We start from the raw sequence: 13,131 nt of genomic DNA on the forward strand, positions 1-13,131 counted from the left end.
CACTCCCCATGACTAACCATGGTTCAAGTCCAGGACCTGGTGGCTTGCTTTCTCACTTTCCCTCTCTCTCCTCTTTCTCTCTCAATCTGTCCCTTTCTGGTCAAATTAAAATAAATAAATAAAGATAAATAAAATAATTATTTAAAATATATATCAACTTAAAAAAAGTTTACATATACATATATATTCTAACACCGATTTTCGGACCCAAACAAATGTCCAACAATTCTACTCATACCTGATACTGACTACCCAAAGTTAGCTAGACTTCACAGGTTAAGGACTCATTCTCACAAGACAGACCCCACTTTGGATGCCAGCTGCAAATCCCACAGCCCCAGGTTACCCACACTTTTGTCTGACTTGGTTACAAAGTCAAGAGTTCCCACAACCCCCTTGATAATTGCTAAAACGACTCTTGGGAATGTTTTAATTTAAAGGATACGAATGAAGGGACCAGCAGTTAGCGTAATGGCTATGTCGCTAGACTCCCATATAGCTGACCACAGTTCGCATCCCAGACCCGGTGGCTTAAAAAAACACTCCGTCTGTGTGTGCGTGTGTGCCCAAGATCCTGAGAGGAGAATGGAGAAGGGATTGAGGCATGGCCATCCCCCCTGGGGGGTGATTTCTCACTTTCTGTCTCTCTGTCTCTCTCTGTCTGGCGAGCGCACGCGCCCTATGGCAAAAACCTCTCCAAAAAAAAAAAAAAGGATACAAATGAAGGGCCAGGGAAGAAGTAGGCAGGACAAGGGCTAGAAGGGTTCAGAGCACAGAAGCTTCTGTCCCTGTGGAGTACTGATGCAACCCACCCTGGTATTTAAGTATATTCCCCACCCTGGGAGCTCCCCAAGCCTCTTGGCGTTCAGAGTTTTTATTGGGCCTCATTATGTGGGAATGTTGATTAAATAAATTATTAGCCATAGGATTAAACTCGATATCTATCCCCTTCCCCCTCCCCGGGGGTAGAGGGTAGGGATGGAAGTTCTACCCATTTGTCTTGTGGTTGGTTTGTCCAACAACTAGCACTAACCCTGAAGTTCCTAGCCCACACTCCCCAAGAGTCACCTTGTTAACATAAACTCAGATATAGTCCCCGAAAGGGACTCATAGGAATAACAGAAGACACTCCTATCACTCATTCATCGCATGGCTTTTTGAAGCTCTGTCAGGAAACATGAAACTTTTATACACTGTAAAAACTCAAATTAGTAACATGGCAAAGGAATGGCTTTCTGAAACTCAGTTCCCACTTCCCAGGGAATATGTTGCTCACTGGGAAGGCACAGATTCTTGGAAATCAACACACTCTGTGATGACTCGATTTCCCCCCTGATTTTTCTCTACTTCCCCAACTAAGAATGTTCATGCTACAGTATGCTGTCAGATCATTTTATCTTTGCTTGGTGTGAACACATCATTTCCATATTAAATCAGCCCCTGTTCTTTTTTATAAAGAATTATTTATTTAATTTTATTTTTTATTATTATTATTATTTTAAATTTGACCAGAGAGAGACACAGAAAGAGACAGAGGGAACGTGAGAAAGCAAGCCACCAGGTCAAGGAGTCAAACTGGTTGGCCACGTGGGAATATCCAGCACCTTCACCACCTGCTGGCCCCTAGCTCCTGTTCTTTCATCAGTACCCAGCATGATTAAAGTGCAGGTGTCCCTAAGTATCCAGATGCTTGTCATCCGGCCTGTTGTCTGAAACGCTGAAACCAAATCGGTTCAGATAATGCCGCCTCTCGCTACTCCCTTGCCATGGGAACTACCTGCAGCTAGCCATACTCACGAACCAGACTGGTTTGGATGGCAAGGGGTCTGTGAGACCAGCACTAACTTAGACATGGCAGCCAATGCGGCAGTCTCAGGGAAGTTCTGATTCGGGGAAGGTGTTAGCCCACAGATGTGGAGAAACATCCTGCCTCTGTCAAGCCTTAAATTAAAGACCTGAGGGAAAGCTATTTATGCACTGGACAGATATTTAGTTAGGACTATGAGCCAGCTTTGCTTCTTTTACTGGGGAGAGAGCCCTGAACAAAAGTGATAAAGGGAGCTGGATGCTGGTGCTGCTGTGAGGCTGGCTCACACGGGAGCGTTCCCGCTTCGCATGCTGAAGGCCTCCCTAAGTACGCCCAGCCTAAGTGCCTATGACTGGGGCTGGCTGGAGTGCGGCTGGATCGTGGCATCCAACCTGATGGGGGTGTCATCTCTATATCACTGTGTCTCTCTTGCTCCTAGGAGAAATAAATAAATTTTTTTTAAAAAACCAATGAAAATTCCTGACCTGTGGTACTTACATTGCAGTAGGAGACAAAATAATAAGATAAAAATGTAAACTACATAGTGTGATGAGTGATAAGTACCTTGGAGCATGATTAAGCAGGGAGGGAGGTGAGGGGGTATCAGGTTCAGGGCAGTGTTGGTTCACGTTCCCCTAGAAGCAGAACCTGGGATGAGACTTCTTGTTCAAGTGTGGTTTATTGAGAAGGGGGCGGATCTCAGGAGGAGGAGCAGGCAGGAATGGAAGGAGAAATGGACTAAGCAAGGATGTGGTTTTAACTGAGCCTCCCGTGAGCCTGATCCAGGGGGTTTCTGGAGCAAGTCGGGGGGTTCGTCAGTTCCTGGTGGTGATCTGTGGTGTAACCTCTGGGTGAGGCAGCCCCACTTTTGCCAAAGCAGTTCCTTAGAGAAGGCTCAGCTCAGAAATGCATCAGCCAACAGCACAGCAGCACGGGGCAGGGGGGCAGCTGGGGAGTTTGCACTGACTGGGAGAAGGGACATGGGTGGGACACCTACAGCATCCACTGCAAGTGGCCAGGGAGGGCCTTTCTGAGAACCCAGCATCTGAGTAGAGATGCAAGGAAGGTGTGGTAAGCAAAATAATGCCCCCCACCCCAGATATGTCAACATGTTACTATCTCTGGCCAAGGGGACTCTGCATTTGTCTGCAGGGGACCAGCAGTTAGCATAATAGCTATGTCACTGGACTCCCACGTAGTCGACTGCGGTTCACGTCCTGGACTCGGTGGCTTAAAACTCACACCGGGCGCGTGTGCGTGCGTGCCCAAGATCCCGAGAGGAGAATGGAGGAGAAGGGATTGCGGCGTGACCATCCCCCCTGGGGGGTGATTCTCGCTTTCTGTCTCTCTGTCTCTCTCTGTCTGTCTGGTGAGCACATGCGCCCTATAGCGAAAAACCTCTCCAAAAAAAAAAAAAAATTAAGGCTCTGCAATGCTCAGATGACCCTGGACCATCCAGACGGGCCTGATGTAAGCACAGGGTCCTTATGAAGGAAAGAGAGGCAGGACACTTAGAAAAGGACTTAGGACAACAGAAGCAGAGATCAAAGAGAGCCTTGGAGATGCTCCTACTGGCTTTGAGACTGAAGGAAGGGGCAATGTGCCAGGGAATGCAACGACCTCTAAAAGCTGAGAAAAGCAAGGAAATGGGTTTTCCCCTGGAGCCTCTACGAGGAAGTCAGTCCGGCCAACACCTTGATTTTTACCCCGGTGAAAGCCATTTTGGACTTCTAACCTGTAGAATTGTAAGATAATTCATATATTTTGTTGTTTCATACCCTAACTGTGGTGATGTGCTACAGTGGCAGAAGGGCGCTGGTACAGGAGGGAGGAAGTGATCATGCAGATATAGGAGGGGAGAGAGTTCCATAGGGAGGGTCGAGCAAGTGCAAAAACCTGCAGCAAGATTATGCCTGACATGGTGTGGAGGAGCGACCTGAGCAAGCGAAGTGAGACAACTGGAGGATCCTGATGGCGTGGGCCCTCGGGAGCCACTGTACAAGATGTCAGCCAGGCATGATGGTTACGGGAGCTGGATCCCATATGGCGAGCTGTGAGGTGTAAGTTTTGGACCCTGTGGCTTGAAAAATACGCCAGATGAGTGTGTGTGTGCATGCCCAAAATCCTGAGAGGAGAAATGGTGGGGAAGAGATTGGAATGTAGCCATCCCCATAGCCCAAAGGGGATGTTCGTTCATTCTTTCTCTCTTCCTCTCTTCCTTCCTTCCTTCTTTCCTTCCTTCCTTTCTTCCTTCCTCTCTCTCTCTCTCTCTAACATATGCACCCTCTAGCAAAAAAAAAAAAATGAGGATTCCATATAAGGTTTGAACTGGCTCCTCCTTGTGATCTGATAGGATGTAAAGGAGTACCTAGTTGTCACACGGTGGGAGCCAGATGACAGTATGTTGATAGCGCATAGTCCAGGTGGGCAGTGATGGTGCCTAGTCCAGAGGAACAAGAAGGGCCATGCGCCAAGAGACTGATATTAATCACCATCAATCTTTTGACCAAGTTCATTTTCTTTTCCATTAAAGATAATAGTGATTAGGTAACACTTACCTTTGTTGCTTAACTCAGCCCTCAGTTTGTGAGATTTCTTTTGTTTAAAAAGTCTCCTGGCCAGCCCTATAGCCTAGTGGTTAAGGAAGCCAGATCCCACATTGCCAACCACAGTTCAAGTCCCAGCCCCAGTGACTTGACAATTATGCCAGGCCCATGTGCCTGTGTGCCCCACATCCCAGCAGGATGAAGAGATAGAGGAGAGTGTGACCACAGTGGGGCTTTCTCCCTGCCTCCCCTTTCTGGGCCTCCCTGGCTATTATACACACTCTCTGACAATTTAAAAAAATTAATAAAACTTGTCAACAATGAATTTAGAGAAAGATTTTTTCCGAGAGTAAATTTGAGAGACATAACCTGATTCTCTTGCTGGGATAAGTTGATCTGATCCCTCTATTATGAAGAAGATAGATTAATGGCAAGAATACGAAATTCCAACATCTCCTTTTTGAATTAGAACATTGATAGATTCCTTTTATTTTTCATTAGAAATATTTTTAAAAAATAGCATGTGTGCATAATTTGTCATGACTCCAAGAGAAATTTTAATTTTTAGATCATCAGGCTAAACACAAACAAAAAATTTTAGTTCTCATAAAGAACTGTAAGACTTGGGACCAACAGCATAATGGCTATGTTGCTGAACTCCCATGTAGTTGACTGCCGTTCGAATCCCAGACCCGGTGGCTTAAACTCAGCACCAGGTGCTGATGCGTATGTGCCCAAGATCCCGAGGAGAATGGAGGAGAAGGGATTGTGGCGTGGCCATCCCCCCGGGGGGTGATTTCTCACTTTCTGTCTCTCTGTCTTTCTGGTGAGTTCACGCGCCCTGTAGCAAAAAGCTCTCAAAAAAAAACAAAAACAAAAACAAAAAACTGTAAGACTAATGAGAATATCCCAAACTAAAAAGTAATATTCTAGGACCAGCAGGTGGCATAATGGTTATATCACTCGACTCCCACATAGTTGACTGCTGTTTGAATTCTGGACCTGGCAGCTTAAAACTCACACCAGGCACATGTGCATGCGTGCCCAAGATTCCAAGAGGAGAGTGGAAGAAAAGGGATTGCAGTGTAGCCATCTGCCCTGGGGGGGGGGGGAGTTCTCACTTTCTGTCTCTCTGGCAAGTGCACAGGCCCTATAGCAAAAACCTCTCAAAAAAAAAAAATAAATAAATAAACTGGATGGGTAAGGAGTCAGAATCACAGTATCAGGTTATTCTGGTTTACAGTATCCTTTACAAAAATTTAAACTTTGCACAGGTAAGGATTTGGATTAAAAGTGTGCTTCCGTGGCTGGATCAGATTCTAGAACTGTCACTATCCTGCCACAAAGGATCATTCCGTCTTAATGGGAATGAGATTGCTATCTAACAGTGCAGGGTCTTTTCTGAGTGTTTTTCTGGTCATTCCTTAATCTTCCAAAAGATTTAAAGTATGTAATCTATTCTTAATGTCTTTTTTTGCTCCTGTGCTTATTTTACCTAAGCCTCCAAGTTATAAAATTACTATTATTAAAGGTCTTTACAGAAATTTAAGAGAACCTAAATTACAAAACTGCTGATTTCTTCCACTTCTCGATAGAAGCTATTTTCTTCTTCTTCCAGAAGTTGGACTTCTGGATAGAAGCTATTTTCAGTCAGAAAGTTGAATTTCCTAAAAAGAACTCTAGTGAGGAACTAATGGGAACTCCTACTAGGGCAAGTTATACTAAGTTTTGCTGATCCCTAATAAGGTGCCCTGGTGTGGCCAAAGCCCCGTCTCAGAACAACCCCATTGGTGTTTCCAAGAGACAGAGAGACAGAAAGGCTCTCCTTTCCCCGCCTTTTCCTGCCTGCAGTGCACGGTAGAGTGTGATTATTGTGTCACCGAGAAACTGAACTTTCGATTCTATTCAGTTTACATCATTTAAATCTAAATAACCACATTAATGGCTACTATGTTGGACAGTGCAGTTATGGAACATAAACGGAAAGAAATTTTGCTTTTAAAAGCTAACTCTACTTTATTATTTTAAAAATACACATGTGAATAGGGCCAGCAAGTAATATAGTGGTTAAGGTGCAAGATTCCCACATGGTCGACTGTTGTTCAATTCCAGGACCTGGCGGCTTAAAAATCACACCAGATGTGTGTGCATGCATGCCCAAAATCCTTGGAGGATAACGGAGAAGAAGGGATTGTGGTGTGGCCATCCCCCCCCCCGGGGGGGGTGATTTCTCACTTTTCCTCTCACTCTCTCTCTTCTCTTGGCAAGTACACACACCCTATGGCAAAACCTTAAACACACACACACACACACACACACACACACACGTAAATTAGTCTCCACTCTTTGGTATTTAACAATATAAAACTTTCCCAAACTTTCAGTTCCTTGATATCATCTAACAAAACCAACGTACACTTATTCCCAACTATGATTGCTTATTGGTTTTCTTTTGAAATAAAATTATTTCATTTTTCATCAACAGAATCATCAGAATCTGCCAAAATAGGAGGAATAATTACTGTATTTTTGATAGCAGTGGTCTTCATAAGCACCATAATAATACTGAAATGGATTGGGTATATATGCTTAAGAAAAAGATTTCCCAAAGTCTTGGTATGTAGTTTTTTTGTTTTAATTTCTATCTTTTTAAAATTTTACTTAATTTTTATTATCTACATATACATTTTCACGGAAGAAAATCTCATTTTCTAAAAACACCAAGGTGTTTTGTTACTTTGAGTTCTTTTCTATCTATGTAAACATATATTTTGTAGTTATAATTTTATCTGTGTATTTTGTTGTTCACCTATTATTTATAATGATCACATAGAACCCCACTTTTCACTTAGCCATTTTCCAACTGTAGGACATTTGGATTGATTTTTTTTTTTTTTAGTTCTCTTCATTTCTTTTCTTTCTTTGGCCATTATGAATAATAGTACAATGGACATTTTTAGATAGATTACTTTTTAAAAAATATTTTATTTAACTTGATTTATTTATTTACTCATTTTAATTTGACCAGAGGAGAATAGAGTGAGAGCAAGAGAGAGAGAAAGAGAGTGAGAAAGCAAGCTACCAGGTCTGGGACGCAAACCGCGGTCGGCCATGTGGGAGTCCAGTGCCCTTAACCACCACACCTAGATAGATTAACTTTTTATTGTGGACTGCTTTGGTGTAACATGTACACAAAGTGGATTTACCTTATAAAAAGATATTATAGGGGCCAGTAGATGGCGTGATGGTTAAGTGCTAGACATTCCCACATGGTTGACCATAGTTCGAGTCCCGGACCTGGTGACTTGCTTTCTCACTTTCTTGTTTTTGTTTTGGTTTGGGTTTGGGTTTTTTTTTTTTGGGGGGGGGAGAGGTTTTTTCTATAGGGTTCATGCACTTGCCAGAAAGACAGAGAGAAACAGAGAGACAGAAAGCGAGAAATCACACCCCCGAGGTGGGGGGCTGGCCATGCCACAATCCCTTCTCCTCCATTCTCCTCTCAGGATCTTGGGCACCCACTCACAACTGCTGGTCCCATTGCTTTCTCACTTTCCCTCTTTCTTTCTCTATCTCTATGTGTCTCTCTCTGATCAAATTCAAATAAATGAATGAATAAATTAATAATTTATTTTTAAAAAGATATTATAAATAACTGATTTATAATACCAGTAATGACATATAGGTGTACCTATTTTACCAACATTCCACTGACATTGGTTAATCATTTTCACTATTTTTGCCCATTATCATGTTTATAACAGCCCCACTAGTTGCTCTGGTTCATGTTACTTTCATTATTAGTGCAAACAGCCATTTGCTTGTCTTCATCTCTTCTCTGTGGCTTCTGCACAGAGGCCTTTGCTCACACAAGTCTGAGTACTGAACTTACACATTTCTTTTTCTGTTTTTAAGAGAGATTTTTGCTATAAGGGCTGTATACTCACCAGAGAGACTGAGAGAGACAAAGAGAGAGAAGGTGAAAAATCACCTCCCCCACAGAGGGATGGCCCTGCTGCAATCCTTTCTTCCCCCTTCTCCTCTCAGGATTTTTGGCACGCACTTAAGCTTCTGGGTCCAGGACTTGAACTTTGGTTGGACATGTGGGAGTTCAGTACCTTAACCACTATGTCACCTGTTGGCCCCAGAACTTACGCATTTCTAAAACTTCGTGTATCTTTTTTTTTTTTTTGAGAGATTTTCACTATAGGGCGCATGCACTCGCCAGACAGACAGAGAGAGACATAAGAGACAGAAAGCGAGAAATCACCCCCCAGGAGGGATGGTCACACCGCAGGCCCCTCTCCTCCATTCTCCTCTCGGGGTCCTGGGCACGCATGCACACACACCCGGTGTGAGTTTTAAGCCACCGGGTCCGGGACGCGAACAGCGGTCGACTACGTGGGAGTCCAGCGACATAGTCATTACGCTAACGGCTGGTTCCCAAACTTCGTGTATCTTTTGATTCAGCTGCCTGTGTCCATCCTTTATCAATTTTCCCTACCCTGTTGGGGTCTTTTTAATATTAGTTTTGTAATATTTCATTCAGAAATACCTGATTTCCCATGTTTAAACTCATCTGCCTTATTCTCTTAATTTTTCAACAGTCATATAATTAAATAACCCTCCACAATTGATAAGGTCATACTCATCCATATCACATTATTACCTTATGACTAAGGTAACATTAAAAATTTCTCCATTACAAATTGTTCCATGTTGACTATGAGACTGTGAAACTACACTGTCAGCCTAGTGTGTTTGCATATGTTCTTTCAATTGAGCATAGATATTGAAAACTTACTATTATAAGTCTTCTTGAAATTTTTTATTTATTATAATTTCTTATTTACATTCAATTATTGAATATATTTGTGGTTTTAAAAGCAAGCATACAGTGTGTGATGATCAAATCAAGGACATTCTCATATTCATCATTCTCAAAAAATACTGTTACATTGTGTCATGCACCTTCAATTTTCAGTCTAGTTGTGTGTGTGTGTGTGTGTGTGTGTGTGTGTGTTTGATACATAGATACAATTAGCAATGCCCTTTTTAAACTTTGTTGCGGTAGTACTATTCCATAACCTATTTGTCTTGTTTACATACTTCTTTTGTCTGTTAAACGTTTTTCCCCACCCCACCTCATCCCCTGTGCTCTCTCTGGTATCTAAAGTTTTCCTGTCTGCTCTGTGTCTTTGAAGCTTTACAATATCTGCCCTAGAGCACAGATATTCAGTATATGTTAAATGACTTATTTGTCTTTCATAGTCTGGCACTAAATCTTCTAGATTTATTCACTTTGTATTGAATGACAGGATTTCACTGTTCTTTGAGGCTGAGTAGTAGCCATTGTGTATGTCACCTGTTGGCCCCAGAACTTATGCATTTCTAAAACTTCGTGTATCTTTTTTTTTTTTTTTTTGGAGAGATTTTCACTATAGGGCGCATGCGCTTGCCAGACAGACAGAGAGAGACATAAGAGACAGAAAGCGAGAAATCACCCCCCAGGAGGGATGGTCACGCCGCAGTCCCCTCTCCTCCATTCTCCTCTCGGGATCCTGGGCACTCATGCACACACACCCGGTGTGAGTTTTAAGCCACCGGGTCCGGGTCCATTTTCTTAATCCAGTCATCCGTTGTTGGTTGACTCCATGTTTTATTTCTTGTGAATAATGTTGTGGTAAACATGGATGTACAAGTATCTCTCTGACAGAATGGTTTCCTGTCCTGTGAGTTAATGTCCAAGAGTAGGGTTGATTTTGTATACAGCAACTTTACTGAATTCATTCATCACTCTTAGGAGTTCTTTTTATGGATGCTTTGTGATTCATTTCAAAAAGGGATGGTTTAACTTCTTCCTTTCCTATTTTATATTACTCTCTTGTCTATTTATATTGGGTTCAACTTCTAGTACTATGCTGAAAAGGAGTGGAGACGATAGACAACCTTGTCTTGTTTCAGTTTTTAGTAGGAAAGCTTCCAGCTCTTCCCCATTCAGTACAATATTAGTTATGTGTTTGCTGTACATAACTTCTCCATATGCTATATATGGCTTCTTCTTTGAGTTCAGAAATGTACCTTCTATACCTATTTTGTTGAGAGTCATAATCATAAAAGGATATTTGTATTTTATCAAATGCTTTGCCTGCATCAGTTGACATGATCATATGGCTTTTATTTTCTCCTGTGTTAATGTGATGATGTATTACATTTATTGTTTTGCATATGTTGAACCATCCTTGCATCCCTAGGATAAAGTCTGTTCGGTCATAGTGTATAATCTTTTTAATGTTCCATTGGATTCAAGTTGCTAGTATTTTGTTGAGGATTTTTGCGGGTCTATTCACCAGGGATATTGGTTTATCTATTTTTATCTGTCTCTCATTATGTCCTTGTCTGCTTTTGGTATCAAGGTGATGGAGGCTTCATAATGAATTTGGTAGGGTTTCTTCCATTTGAATCTTTAGAAATAGTTTGAGGATAATTGGTGTTGATTCTTCTTTAAAAGTTTTGTAGAATTCAGAAGTGAAGCCATTGAGACCTGGGAGTCTCTACTTTCTTCAGCAGTTTCAAAGTCATTCAAGAGTAAATTGTTTAGTTTCTAGATACTTGTGGATTTTTAAAGCTCTTCCTGTTGTTGATTTCAAGCTTAATTCTATTATGGTCAGAAAAAATGCTGTATATGATCTCTATTATTCTACATTCATAAAGGGAGAAGTGTTCCATGTGGGACTGAGAAAAATGTATTTTGTAATTGTTGGGTGAAATGTTCTATAAATGTCTGTCAGATCCATTTAGTTTACGGTATCATTTCACTTCTGTGTCTCTTTGCTTATTTTTTGTGTAAATGATCTGTCCAGTGGTGAGAGTGGGGTGTTGAAATCCCCAACAATTAGTGTGTTGCAATCTCTCTCTCTCTTTAGACCTAGTAGTCTTAGTTTCATGAATTTGGGTGTTCTGATGTTGAGTACATAAATATTTATAATTGTTATATCTTCTTAGTTAAGTTCATGGGACATGCATATTATGAAAAAGCTATGCATAGATTTCAAATATTTTGTACCAAAATAAACTCATGCTTTAATTCCATTTTTTCATAAACTCTTTGAAATCACTTCATATCTATGGAGTATCTACTATGTGTCACCATGTTTCAGATCCTGAGGATATGGAACCAAACAAAACAAAAAACTCTGCTTTCATGAAGCTTTAAATTCTGATGAATAGGGTACAAAGATAATTCACAGATGATGCAATTATCTAGATTTAAAAATTCACATGAACCTAGATATAAATTATTAGGATCAATAAGTTTAGCAAAGTGGTTACAAATAAATTTAATATAAAAATACTCAATTTCTATATACTAGAAGCATTCAATTAGAAAATGAAACACGAAGCTGCTTGTCAATGTATAAGAAATAAATACACAGTTCCGAGTTGTAAAGCATGCCAAGTTCTCACAAACTTAGCACACCCATGTAACTCGGGCTCAGAGAGAACACAACCAGTACTCAGAATGAGCTCCTGTCGCCTTCCTTTCATTACTCTGAGCAAGGGCAACGGCTACCTTAATTACTAACAGCATGGATTAGTTGTGCCTGATTTGAACCTTATTTAACTGTATCTATATAGTTGAAAGAAACTATTACAATGGTTTAAAAAAATCAAAACACTTGGGGACCAGCAGTTAGTGTAATGGCTTATGTGGCTGAACTCCCATGTTGTTGACTGTGATTTGAGTCCTGGACCCGGTGGCTTAAACTCACACCAGGCGCATGTGCATGCCCAGGATCCCGAGAGGAGAATGGAGGAGAAGGGATTGCGGCGTGGCCATCCTCCCGGGAGGTGATTTCTCGCTTTCTGTCTGTCTCTCTCTGTCTTTCTGGCGAGCACAGGCACCCTATAGAAAAAAAACCTCTCCAAAAAAAAAAAAAATCAAAACACTTAAAGAATAAATCTAACAGAAGATGTATAGCCATTTGTGAAGAAAATTGTCAAGTCTTATCAAAGAACATTAAGAAAGTCTTTGTCAAAGGGGGAGCCCAGAAACAGACCCACGCATATGGAAATATGATTAATGATAGAGTAGACGTTGCTAATTAGTGAAAAAAGATGACCTAGTCAGAAGTTATCTATACACGGGGAAACGATACTGCATTTCTATCCCACACCATAATAAGAATCAGTTCAGACAGATTAAAAATCATGTGAAAAGGCAAAACTGTTAAAATTTTAGCAGGCAGGTACCAGCAGATGGCATAATAGTTACATCACTGGACTCCCATGTAGTCAACCGTGGTTCGAGTCCTGGAACTGGCGCTTTAAAACTCACGCCGGGTGCGCACACGTGTGTGCCCAAAATCTCGAGAGAAGAATGGAGGAGAAGGGATTATGGTGTGGCCATCCGCTCCAGCAAGTGACTTTTATTTTCTGTCTCTCAGGCATGCACACATGCCCTATAGCAAAAATATCTCTCTTTAAAAAAAAAAGTTAGCAAGCAGTATAGGAAATTCAAAGTGACTTTGAGGTAAGGAAGGTTCTCTCAGACAGAAGATGCAAAAACCATAAAGAAAATTGATAAATTTTCTTACACTAAAATTAATTTATTTTCATTAAATGTTATCATAAAGAGACTAAAATGATAAACCACAGACTGATGAGAAATAGGTGTAGCATAAATAATTGACAAATCCTTAGTGTAAACAATTATATAAAAAACTTTTTTTTTTTTTTGGAGAGGTTTTTGCTATAGGGCGCTTGTACTCGACAGAAAGC

The 13,131-nt window shown here is 41.2% G+C and overlaps 1 protein-coding gene across 12 annotated transcripts in view; it reads left to right on the top strand.

Annotated features, from left to right (window-relative positions):
- Positions 1-13,131, top strand: part of IFNAR2 (interferon alpha and beta receptor subunit 2) — a 92,759-nt gene that overhangs the window by 39,401 nt on the left and 40,227 nt on the right. The window contains exon 9 of one of the 12 annotated variants that reach the window (XM_027773970.1): positions 6,839-6,969. The exons of the other annotated variants lie outside the window; for them this stretch is intronic. Within the exon in view, the coding sequence (XP_027629771.1) occupies positions 6,839-6,969 (131 nt within the window). The remainder of the gene's footprint in view (positions 1-6,838; positions 6,970-13,131) is intronic. 12 annotated transcript variants of the gene reach the window in all.

Source organism: Tupaia chinensis, unplaced genomic scaffold (assembly GCF_000334495.1).
Source record: "Tupaia chinensis unplaced genomic scaffold, TupChi_1.0 Scaffold000392_1, whole genome shotgun sequence".
In the NCBI taxonomy this organism is placed as follows: domain Eukaryota; kingdom Metazoa; phylum Chordata; class Mammalia; order Scandentia; family Tupaiidae; genus Tupaia; species Tupaia belangeri.